This window comes from Rhyacophila brunnea, unplaced genomic scaffold (assembly GCF_057557595.1).
Source record: "Rhyacophila brunnea isolate RB1 unplaced genomic scaffold, BYU_Rbru_1.0 scaffold_20, whole genome shotgun sequence".
Classification (NCBI taxonomy): domain Eukaryota; kingdom Metazoa; phylum Arthropoda; class Insecta; order Trichoptera; family Rhyacophilidae; genus Rhyacophila; species Rhyacophila brunnea.
Genome location: NW_028232860.1, coordinates 16,892,870 through 16,906,233, shown reverse-complemented (window position 1 = coordinate 16,906,233; position 13,364 = coordinate 16,892,870). Strand labels below are relative to the sequence as shown.

Below are 13,364 nucleotides of genomic sequence, written 5' to 3'. Positions count from 1 at the left end.
TAAAACAAAAATACTCTTAGTGCAAAAAATATTTGTTTGTATTTAATTTGATTCTGTACCTGATTAATAATTATAACATTTTAACTGCCTGAACTGTCAAAAATGTTGAACGAGATGTCAATGGTCCAATCGATATATCAATATCCGATGCAATTGTATTGAACGTTTTGGCAAATTGGCAAAACCAATTGGCACTACCAATGGCAGTTTAGTTATGTATGTACCTTGGAAGAACAAGCTTAACAATACCCACTGATGTTCCCGATTTCTAAGAGAATGGCATAGTTCGCATTTACACCTCGTATTAGTTGTAAAAAGTACATAGCCAAAATAATCTAAATAGATCTCTTCTGACTTTTAGACTACAGAATGTAAACATTGTAAACATACCTAAGAGAAAGTCAATCGGATAAAGCCAAGGATAGTATCTATACGTTTGAATCCTCTCCACCGGATATACGGCTCTATACGGCCGTACTTCAAGTGATGCGGTGTCCAAACAAGAGACCCACTCTCAATCTTACTTCGAACTAAGAAATTATATAGGATTTTTAAATACCTACCGTAACATCCGAAATGACCCGGGAAGTATGTACGCAAGACGAAATCCGAATTTTGTGGCGCCTATTTAAAATGACAATCGTTAGTAGAATACTTCTAAATTTAGTTAAATTGTTAAATACATCCCTAATATAATATTCAATAGCCAAGCTTACAATGTCAACGAAACACGTGTTATATTTTTTGTTGTAGGTATATGTGGTGTATATCAAATGACATTTTATTATCATATAGGTATTAGTGGCATATAAAAGCTGAATCGTTTGAAAATATTATTAAATTAAACGTATTGAGAAGATTTAAGAATGTACCATTTTTATTACTTATATACTTAATTCAGATTTTTAGGATTTTTCTAATAAGGAGGTTTGTTTCTGAGGTGTTTTGGAATTAGGTATTATAAAATTATTATTTGATATTATTTTGTGAGTTCTTTGAATATAATACAAAACCCCAACTATCCGTTGCTTTAGTTAGACTGTATGATACATTGTAGTAAGTATTATTTTTCGTCATATCGCCCAATAATAATTGAAAATAGAAAAGCTTTATGCAAGCAATGAAATCGTGAAAAACATAAACTTTATTGTGCAATTGTGTGTTATATAATAAATGATGTTTTAAAAAACATTACTTTTTTTAGAGCAAGGTAGGCAACACTAAAGAAAAAAAAATAATATAACCGCTCATAGTGTCACGCTGAGATAAAAGAAAAAAAATCCAACAAAAAGGGGAAGTAAATTGAGCGAGACGGATGGCAGCCATGCCGGTGAACGAGACAGGAGATACAGCTGTGCCGTTTGTTCCAATTCGCCAGAAAGAGACACACGAAATCATCCGAAAGAAGTAGGGGTAAACAGAGGGGATATTGAGAAAATTTCAGTCAGTCAGGGAGAAACAGTATTGCTGGTCGGTTGTGTCGAAAAAATTCCAACGTGAATAATAATAATACACCGTGACATTGTCTGAGCGCATGTATATCCTCAATCAGCTGGTCGCACACATGTTTAGTGTGACGTAAGCAACGAGACGTCGCCTGCGGTAGACAGTTATAAAATCGCCGAGTTAATTTACATCGAGTCGTCGCCGAGTTCGGTTCTCGGTTGTTTTTATCGAAACATAATAACGAGTCTCGAAAGTAATTTTTCCATTTTGTCTCGTTCGTTAGTAGCGACACGAAATTCTGCAGTGCCTAACGAATAGTTTTTCTTTTTAAATATTAGTGACAACCAAGTGAGTTTTTTGTAACGAGTGCCATATTAATTTCGTGAATAAGTAAACCCACCTTTTCGTGGTTCGTGCGGTTTATTTTTTTGTGAAGTGTCTTCCGTAGCGAAGTTTAGCGTGGCCGAGCGATCAAAGGAATATTTTCGCTCGCGCGCTGTGAATTGTTTTTTGGGTGTCCTACCCTCAATAGTGCCCGTACGTCCTTTGCGAGTTTATTTCCAGCAAAGGTTTCGGTTTGTTGACCAACCGCCGAGTGCCCGTCGGACAAACGCATTTCAGAATTGAAGTGCAAAGCAAACCCGCATCCTCGCCTTGTGTTCCGCAACAATAAGCTCGCCCCGTGCCTGAATGCGTCTCTCGTGCCCGATCGCAATCGAGGAAATCGACGCCAGGGCCGCATCCAGACAATCTAGTGAGAAAAATAATTCCCAGATGTGTTCTTTCGCGTAGATCCGCTCGGATCCTGCGATCTCTCACGCATGAATTCGACGCCTGGACTGTAGTACGATGGCAATCGCCGCGGAGTGTTTCATCCCGCAGCTGCACTCGATAGACGAGTCTCTGTATCCCGCGAAGCCCTCGCGACAGACTCCGCAGTCCTCCGTGCGGTCCTCCTGGACGCCGAAGAAGGACTACACCATCCCCCTGCACGTCGATTGCAGCGTCGAGTACGAACTCCCCGATTGCGCGAAACCTCCGCAGGGTGTCAAAATAGAACCCCTGCTGATGATTCATCCCGCTCACTTCCGAAGGCTCGACAGCCTGAGGAGGTGTCCTTTCGTTAACAACCTGCCGGCGGCTTCCGGTGGCGGCGGAGGAAGATTACCATTCGACCTGCCGCCGCCTACCCCAGCGCCCGCCCCGGCAGCTAGACCCGCGTGCCTCGCGCCCTATTCCGTACCCAAGGTGGCCCGCGCTGTCAAACCGCAGAGCGCCTACAGAGTTCAAGAATCTCCAAAGAGGGAGCGGTGGACGACGACCACGCACAGGGTGGTTGCGAAAAACCTCTGCTGCAAGGGCGTCGTCCAGTACAACAAGCCTGAGTGCGCGGTCCCGGAGACTGCGGAGCCCTACCCTTACTGGGGCGGAGGCATGAGCGGCGGCGGCGCCCTGTACGCGCCCAAGGAGGGCGACACCCTGGAGAACAGCGGCTTCGGGAAGTGCGCCGTGCAAAAGTGCCGATCGGCCCGGCAAAAGACGCATCCTTATGTGATCGATTCTAGTGTCCTCGCGAACGGCAACACCGCGATAGCTCAAAACTGTGATAAAACTTTCGAAATGCTACAGGGTAATCGATTAATATCTCCGTTTCACGCCAAAATGTTTAGCAGTGAAAACGTCTATCAAAATTATCCAATTGTGATGTATAAATAGTGTGTAATATATTGACAATAAATTTAATGTGCTGCGTACACAACTACCTACCATGTATCTTCGCACTTATCGGATGCAGTGAAATCTCTATTTTTACGTTTGTTTCCTTGGTACGGTGCTGGCATATTTAAACAGTACCTACCTAACGATTTACCTAAATAATATAAATAATATCAAGTATCACTCTTCACGCCTTTAAGGTGGTAATTGACCTATTTTTTTTGTTGCTATAATGACAACTCAAGAGAGTCAGTTGGATGCTATAATATTATAGTTAGCATGTCAACACGAAAATATTTAATTAATGCTGGTTTTCTTTTTGAAAGAAGTGTCTTTTATTAGCTAACATTATTTTGGGATTTCACTGCAGACAAACCTATTATCTCCTGCGAATTCTGATAGATTTAGATACTGACTGCGGTATAGAATTAAAAAAAATATGACTGCCTCTATGTAGGAGGAAAGATCTCGTATAACTCCAGAATGTCGTAGGAACCCGTGGCCAACGTTTGGATGTCGCCTTTTTGTTGTATATTATTTATTTTGTTTGTGACATATATTTCGAAGGTCTTGACTTGACACACTTAGCGTAAAATCAATCGTATGTAGGTACCTGATAAGTAAATCAGTTTACAATTTGGCTCGCTGTTGCAATACCTAACACTGCTGTCAAGTTACCGTCGCATGCTATGATACATTCTAGCTGTATTTGTTTCATTTTAGTACATAACTGATTATGTATATTTTTTTGTTATTGGGCACATTCACATTTATATTTTATTAAATACAATAGGTATGTCAATAATAATATGAGGAAAACAATATACTTTTTCTTTTATCCATATTCATTCTTCTTTTATGATTCAGTCAAATTTATACCCAAGTTAAATTGAGGGCTCTGGAAACAAAAACGGTATTCCATTAGGGAAAACCATTAACAAAAATCATTCATAGTATTCTAAAATGTTATTCATATTAATTCAAAAGTTATACCTACTTAGACGACGGAAATGAAGCATTTTATTGGTTCGCTAACATTCTCAATGAATGGAAATTACCGTTTTTGTTTCCAGAGCCCTCAATTGAAGAGTGGCGGCATTTCAAAAGTCTGAAATTGTGATTTTGAGATAGATATCTAATCATTTCAAAAGCAGGGTACTCTGCCTACTTACTTTATGACCATAAAACCGAAGCGCTCGACTGTCCTCAAATATTGAATGTGAGATACTAATGTTAATTATGATACAGTTATAGTTATTGAAACAAAAAAACTCATTCTTTAACACATTTTTAAGTTTACGCCATATTTCTCCACATTCGAGATCCGTAGCCTGTTATACCACACCCTGTAGGCGTAGGGTAAGCCAGTTACTATTAAATTTGTGTTCCCTGGTTATTGCTCAGTGCGTTTTGACGGTTTTGAGTAAAAATACATATTTTGATGACAAACTTATATTATTATTTAAATTTCCCTTATTAATAAAACATTGAAAATCGTTATTTTGTTGTTAGTCCATTTCGGCATGAAACTCTTCAATTTCTATAAATATTTTAACGTTTTATATCGGTTTCAGTATATTATTACTTATGCATAAGTACCTATTATTAATAATACGTTGGTTGGCATAATTTATGTCAGATATTTATAAATATTTTTTTCTTCAAATTTGTGTCTATATGATTTACGAGGTATATTTTGACAAGTTACACCCACACTTATAAAACAGTCTTATCCGCATTTCTTTAAGTTGTTTTATTGCAATTATTTTCTGTAGGCACTTCTTATGTACCTACACTAATTTTTACTGTCACAATGTATACACGTTGCAATTATGAGGCAAGGCCAATCCAGCTGTCATTAATGAACAATCACGATGGCTAAAGTAGGTAGATACCAAAGGTTTCATTTTTATGTATTTATTGCTGAGAATCGTCATTTTAATGTAATTTGAAGACCAGGAAATGATTTCACAATACTTATTGATTGGTATTAATTATTAGCACTGTTTTATTTTTATTTTAATTGCATTCGTTTGTATTGATACATAACGTTCTTACACTGCATCTTAAATCAATGGATTCTTATAGACTTATTTTATAATCTTTTTAACGCTTATAATGTCGTGGGTCCCATGTTTCGAATCCATAACATATTATATTACCAATAATAACATATTATGTTACTTAATATGAACCACCACCATGTGGAGGCCCATTTGATATTTTTAGAATCGGACATGGTTAAAAAATATTACTGAATAGTTTCTCAGAGGATTTCACTTATTTAAGCCACTGAACATAAATGCAATTTGCTATTTTATGTTTTTTGAAACGGACGGAACGTGCCAATGGCATGGCATGGTCACCCCATTTTATTTTGTTTTGTCTTATTCATTGATTTTGAATTAAGAGCCGTTACTAAACAATGTTTGATGTTTTAAATAAATTATAGTTAATGCAAAATCAGCTGCCTATCTGATAAGAATATGAGTGAAGTTGGTAGTTCGGCTCCTGGTTGGGAGGGGGGGGGGTCACTATTTCAAATCCCCGATAGATCAAAATTCGCGTCTGGTTTTTTTCAGTCAATATGTGTGAGGATCGTACCCATACATCCGCTATTTTGGAAAATAATTTATTGTTACCTATGTCTAGTTGTGTGGTCGATCATACTCTATAAAGCTTTCCAGGAGTGACTCACGTAGTTTTTCAACATTTTTTTGTGTTACAAACTTTTAATAACTATAACTCTATTGTGCGAATATTTTGCGTATTCATTGATTTTCACAATCATATTAGTGAAGTTTGATTTAAATTGAAAGTTAGGTGTAAAATCGATAATCCCAATTAGATGATATTGCTATATTATTAATTGACAAATAGGAAACGTAGTTTTCTATTCATTAGATTTTGTTTCAAGCTTATTTCGCCGATTGCATTTCTAATTATTGTTTAATCAAATATTCTACTCACAGTCTTTTACATGGCATATGTTTATTTTTATGAATATCGCTTTTATAACAGTCCACTCAAACGAAATAACATACATTGATATAATAATATATTATCTATGGCTTTAGATAAGAGATGCAAGCTGTAATCTAGACTTTTGATCTTACTGTTGTAAATGTTTTTTATACAATATTGTACAATACAATAACTTCACATTTTTGATTTGTGTGGCAATTAGATTTATCATCACCTGAGTGCAGAACCATCTTAACTTGCTTTAGAAAGTCTTGACAGATCAAAAAATGTAATTAATTAAATTTATGAAAGGTTTCTTTTGAGATTTGTAAACGTAACTAATTATTGTTAACATCAAATTATTGTTAATTTATTTTAACTCTGACTTAAAGCATAAACATTAACTAATATATACGTACTTTGTATCCATTGTTAAGTACTACGGATACTATTTTTTTGTAGGTAACGAACCAATCAAATTTCCGGCCATGAGGCTGGGCTATCCACAGACTAAAATCATAATATGATTTTGTCTGTGGATAGCGTCAACATCACATATTATGTGGTGTTGACGATATAATATGATTTATCTATAATATGTATACTTATGGTTTCAGTTAATGGAAGTAATATATCTGAATAGAAAAATGCGATAAGTGTAAAAACAATACATACTTTTCAGGAGAGCTAAAATAATGAAGATTGAATTTTGTATGGGAATTTAAATGTTTCCGTGTATAATTTAGTAATTCGGAGGCGTTGATTCAACTCATCAATTTTCTCATTTGCATAATGTATTATGTTTCATTTGGCATGTTCAAATCAATTTAAAAAAAAAATAAGACTTATCGCGTTTTTTAGTAAATACTACCTATTTCAACACAGTATAAGTATCCACTACAATAAGGGTGTATGTATTGTATACGATACGCCCACGATTACCGAACGGCATCAAGTTGCGGTGTTGTGTTTGGCAAATGCACATGTTTTTTTTTCCAATGTATGTTTGGAGTCAGACGATGGACATAAAAGATTGAGCAAGTGGCCAACATATTATATTTCTCGTAAAAATAAAAATCCCTGTGATTTCCGCCTATGTGTGGTCTCTGAAAATCTGCATAGTTCTGCGTTGGGTGACGATATTTGTACAAACTCCACGATGTTATAATATTATGACTGGATTTTTTCTAATTAGTTATCATAATAATATGTCACATTGTTCCTAGAATAAATAGCCTTGTTGCAGAATTTAATCTTCGAATTGCTGCAACGGACAATGCATTAAAAAAACCGCAACGCATTGTCCTCAAACATTTCCGACCTTACATCGATATTTTTAGAGCCGCTGTTCCGCCTCGGCAGTCCTTGCGAATTGCATTGTTCGGTGCATCTTGCGTTGCATTTATATTGTTGAATGTATCATTGTCATTCCCAGCCCACCGCTGAATAAATTGATGGCATGCGCAACGAGCAACGTGGATTGTTGCAACTAAACACTGAACCAACTCGAGCTAATGGCGTTTGGAATCGCATACAGAACATGCCAGCTGCATTTTGCTTTTGTAGAAAGAAAAAAACTAATCTATTTCCCACTTGCAATGTCTAAAGTCTGAATTCGAAACTGTGAATAGAAATTCCCCCTCTATGCGTTCGTTAGTCACTCTTTTATTTCGTTCGTAATTTGGATATTACAATAATTAATGCAATCAGCGGAGATAAGTCGGATTAGATTAGTTATTACGCTAAGATTCAAAACCGTATAAGCCTATGTTCCCCGAAGTTTTTTAGTCGAGGCTTAGTTAATTCTTAAGTCATTACTACTTTAAATTACTCATACATAATTCCTTTATTTAATTTTTTCCAAGGCTTTGTCGAATCAATTATTATTAATTAAAACAAAAAAGACGGTATATAGGTAGTATAATGTCTAAATACGTAATTATGTTTTAATTGCCTATAACTAGGGCCGTCAAAAAAGTGTCAATATTTTTGTATTGATTATTTATTTTTATTTCGATGTTAGCCCTACCTTTAACCTCTTTCCGCCAATATTATTGGTAATATTTATGAACGTTTGTATTTTTTGCATATTATGACGTGGCCATCATAAAGTGGCTTCAAAGCCTTGGTCCATAGCGACTGGCTTCCACATTTGTATCTATATATTATAAATAATAAGTATATTGGGTCAGGAATAACTATTCTAGTGAATGGCGGCCGTTTCAATCTGGAATTTTCCCGATACACATTCGAATGGCAGCTACCGTTAGTTACGTTAAGGTATAACGGAGCATGTAAGATCTAATCTAATGCGTAACGCACTAGCGTATCATGCATGCGCCTTTTTGTTCGATTCCCGATGGGGTCACAACACAAAGTACATTTAACATCCCATAGCTTGGGTGTTTGTCATTATTTCATTATATTTTTTTTAATATTCCACTTGGTTACCTATTCTGTTTTATTGTGTAATTTCCATATCAGGCGATTCATTTGATATTTTGATATTAAAGTTGTTGAACACTACAATTCTAACTGCTAATTTATTATTTTTCTCGCATCGCCATGTTGATTTTCACCATTGTCTTATTATCTAGCCATAATACACGTATAACTTGTTTGGCAGATACACCTGAAACGAACATTATAAAAAAATACGGTTTAATCACACGACACGTCTGGTCAATATTTATTTAGTTAAGTTTAGAAGCTCTGAAATAATTCTCAAACAGAAATTTCGAAACTTCTCTCGAATTAACTAGATACGTTTTAATTATTACGAATAGTGTTGACTTGCATGTCTACTTTGATAAATTAACTTAATTGCAACAAAATTAAAACAACAAAAAAACTTACTTACGCTTCGGTGTGGTTTAGTTTAACAAATCCAGTGCGGTCTCGTGATTGAATGGTAATTATTAAATCTGTATTATATTTTTTAAATTATCAGTACGATCGCACCAACTATACATTAAAACGAAAATAGATCAATTACTCAGCAATAAATTATCATACATACTTTATCTTTAAAATAATACACTTAATTGAATGAGCTATAGGTATCTACCGAACAGATAAGCCCACCTAAATGTTTATTTACAAAATGTATTTAATAATTAAATAAACATTGAGTATCAGACTTCTTCAATGTAACTCAAGATAGGTATCAATTATCTATAAGTACTAAACAAACATCGATGTTTTATCTTATGTATGTCATTAAAAAATCAAAATTCTGTATTTACCTATGTCATACTGAGTATTTATGTGAATGTGCCCTTCTAAAAAACGAATAATTATTAACCTATATATGTCTAAACTAATCTTTCGTTTTATATTATTATTAAGTTTTACTTTTTTTGTCGTGTCAATCATGCAAAAGGACCTATGTAGGTATTTATTAAAGGTTATAAGTCACAAGCTAATTTTTTCATAAAGGTGTGACAAAGTTCTTAATATTGATATAAAATTATATTTTTATAAATCTTTCAAGACTGAAGTTGATTATTTAAGTCGCAAGTTTGTGACTTAACGTTATGTCAAGGCTCTGGTTATGTATAATGTTGGCCCTGGAGTTACTTACGTGTCATTCGTTAACGTTGACGTTTAGGAGTTGACGCTTGCGAGATCTTTCTTACTTATGTGATTAATTCAAGTGTATAATTATTATGGATTACATTATCCTTCGATGTTTGTTTCCACGACGCTTAAAGATTATAAACCTGTAAATTATTTATGGTAATGCATTACTAGTTCTGAGTTCTGACACACCACTGTGAATTTTTATCATGACGATATGTTATTTTACTCGTATACGTTCTGTAACTATTCCATGTAGGTATAGTTGCGTATTTATTTAACTATTAAACAAAAAACCTTTTGCCCTAGTTATTTATAAACGTTGTATAATGTATATATTAAGAACAGTAAAATGTTTCATATACTTATGTGTAAATACACTATTTTCATTGTCATACATATCTATTCTTCTTTAGAAAGGAAAAAAGGACGTAATCCACAAAAATCGAATTTTACAGGACGCACAAAAACGTTTTTGTACTTAATGGTTTTCGGTCATAGTTAAAATACAAAATAGATACAAATTTGAAGTGCATGTTAATTAATAATTTCGTTTTTTATATTCCTACTCTGATGTTAATAATAATTATTGAGTTATTTTAAAAAAATCAACAAGAATTATGGTTAAGTCGTTTTTTCCCACTTCACTTCCTTATTTTTTTGTAAATTGTCAGCCAACATAATAAATCGGCATTTGCAGCTTACATCCTTTGGACACCGTTATCTAATAATACTTATTTTGAAAAAACTGAGGGTTACGTCCTTTTTCCTTTTTACAGTCGTTTGCACGGATCAGTCAAATTGGTAAGCTACTGTAATGTAAAATTGTAAAATTCCACTTACTTAATATGTTTATACTTTATTATAATACCTAAGTATATAGGTATCTTGAGGTACCGACTTCATTATGAATCCCCTCGTGTTTCTTCAAAAAGTCTAAAAACGAACAACCACACAATTGATTGTTGACTTCCTTTTGCAGTGGAATATTATTATAAATTGTAAAATTATATTTTGACAGTGATAATATCGTGGTTGCTAAGCTAAAAGCGGCATCAGTAAGTGTTCATCCTTGACTTTTTTCTGATAATTCTGTTTGCGAAACTGACATGTAGATACATCTAAATTCTAAAGCGAAGGTATAGAATTGATTATTTGACAGCACTGTATGAGATATTTATGTTGTTTCTGTAAAATTTAGTACTTCAGAGGTGTATTTTTTTTTCATTCACATATTATATTATAATATGCAGTATGGTGAATTTAGCATATTCAAAATGATTTTAATGCATATCTCATTTTGATTTCGCATACAGTAATATAATTATAACATTTTGTTCTCCCGTAAAGTTGCATCTTGCCACTTACGTCTTGTTTATTTAGGAACATCGATTTGATATAGTGTATTTACTATATTATATATATGTTATAATACTGTTAAAATTGTGTTCGACAACGTTTATAAGTAGCATAAGGCATGTAATATGTAGTAAACAAAATATTTACTCATTTAGGTTATTTATAACAAGTTTAAATGCAATGAAACATCACTCAGTATGGAGGCCGTTTAAATGTAAGTCCCCGACCGTAATGTAAATTTCAAATAAATGTATCAGCCAGAGATAACTTTTTTTTAATATATAAAGCAGCTATGTTTCAACTAACAGTGGCGTAGTGTTGTAAGTCACTGCAACAAGCTGTATTTTTTTTTGTTTTCGTTAGTCATTTTTTTAATATAAAATATTGTAAATAATATATATTTCTGATTTTGTTTCTTTTATTATATCTCAAGGCTACATAAATCATTAATTAGTCAGGGGCGTTAGCGATCTCCCACATTTTCCACCAATGAGTAATGTAGACTGTTATTTTTTGACTTGAAATAATTAGAAGATTTGTACGCTTATTGTTGAGACCTACACCTTGTTGTATGCGAATATATTGTATTAAATGTTTGCGAGTATTGCCAAATACATACCAAAAATTATTATTATACGGTATAAACTGTAGTTTTATTCAATTGTATTTGTCTTCATCCTAATTCAAACACGACACAATAATAAATCAAAAATGTAATACATATTATATTAAGAAAAAAATACTTCAGCGGCGTGATCTCCATAGATGCTCTAGATGCGGGGCACGCATAGAAGCAGTGACGGGTAAGCAGGTCATCCGTTGCATAGAGGCGATACATTGTAAAGGGCGGATATTGGAATAACGAACACAAATGACATATTTTGAGACCAGTAGCTGTTTACTACGAAGCAAACGATGCTATGTTATTGTTTCGTAATATACTATATTGTAATGGAAATTTTCACAAGACTGCCTTCAAACCTGTCATGCCATAGATCTCCACGTACCTTCAACCACCACTCTTTGAGAGTTGGTTTCGTAGAAATGCTCTTATTGTCGGTAGATTGTGCCAATTTTAAGATTTTCGGTGTGTTTGCTTAAATTCGCCAAAGATAATTAATAAAATAGGTAAGTAAGTTGTTACTTCACGGATTCGCAGACAATTTGAAACTAAATAATTACAAGATAAAAATAACTTTTTATATACCACGTTTTTAAATGTTGTCTTGAATCATAATATAAACTTGACAATTCTATGTACTTATTAATAATTTAAGACAAATAAGGCAATTATCAACAAATCATTTTTTGCTATTTTGCAACAAACAAATATAGAATACTAAAATGTCATTTTGATTTCAATAATAACGCACTTATATATACATAATTTAGTTGCTAGGACCACCCCTTAGCAACCAATAATAGTGGATTGGATTACGGATTTCTTCCGAAATAACTTTTCATACAAAATCGATTTTTAACTAACTTCTCAACTAGCTAGACATTTGAAACTTTTAGAATATATCAGAACACGATGCCAATGCATTATTTTAATAATTTTAGCCATTTTAAGCAGAATTGAATTCATTTTCAGTTAATTCTGTTTTGTATAAAAAGTTATTTCGGAAGAAATCCGTAAAAAGTAAAACTATTATTGGTTGCTAAGTGGGTCCTAGTAACTAAATTATTAATATATACGTGCGTTACTATGGAAATCAATATAAAATGTCAAAATGACATTTCAGAATATTTATTCAGTAAGTATTTCTATCAAGAACAATTTTTTTTAATCGTTTAAGAGTCAAGTCAAGTTTATATGATTCAACAGAAAATTTAAAAACGTACTTATATAAAAAGTTATTTTGATTTTTTTCTTTAGTTCAAATGAACTTGGTAACGCACGACGGAATTTTATAATTTATCAAATAATCAACACAGGCATTCGTTTATAATTGATTTAATGATTAATCTTAATATGGGTAATTCGATTTAATGACCCGTTGAAGAAATTTGTGATTATTTGTCGAATTATAAAGAAAATACCTATCTACTTCTACATCCATTATCAAATCAAAACCTTGAAATTTTCAGTTGTTTTCCTTACTAGGGAATCGATATTACGATTCATAGGTACTTAATATTAAATGTCTTGTCGAGTTTTTGATAGTACTTAAAATCCTTTACATACTTCATGTATTATGTATTTAATTGCAACAACCTTCCTATTTCTAATCTATATAAAACCTCCAAAGTATTTTAATAATACATAGGTACATGCTAAACTTGATAAAATGTGAAAT

At 33.5% G+C, this 13,364-nt stretch overlaps 1 protein-coding gene across 1 annotated transcript; it reads left to right on the top strand.

Annotated features, from left to right (window-relative positions):
- Nucleotides 1-1,451: 1,451 nt before the first annotated feature.
- corto (centrosomal and chromosomal factor corto) lies at nt 1,452-11,699 on the top strand. Its single transcript, XM_085948231.1, has one exon. It carries the CDS (start codon nt 2,296-2,298, stop codon nt 3,160-3,162), a length of 867 nt encoding a protein of 288 aa, XP_085804357.1. The 5' UTR covers nt 1,452-2,295; the 3' UTR covers nt 3,163-11,699.
- The last annotated feature ends 1,665 nt before the right edge of the window (nt 11,700-13,364 follow it).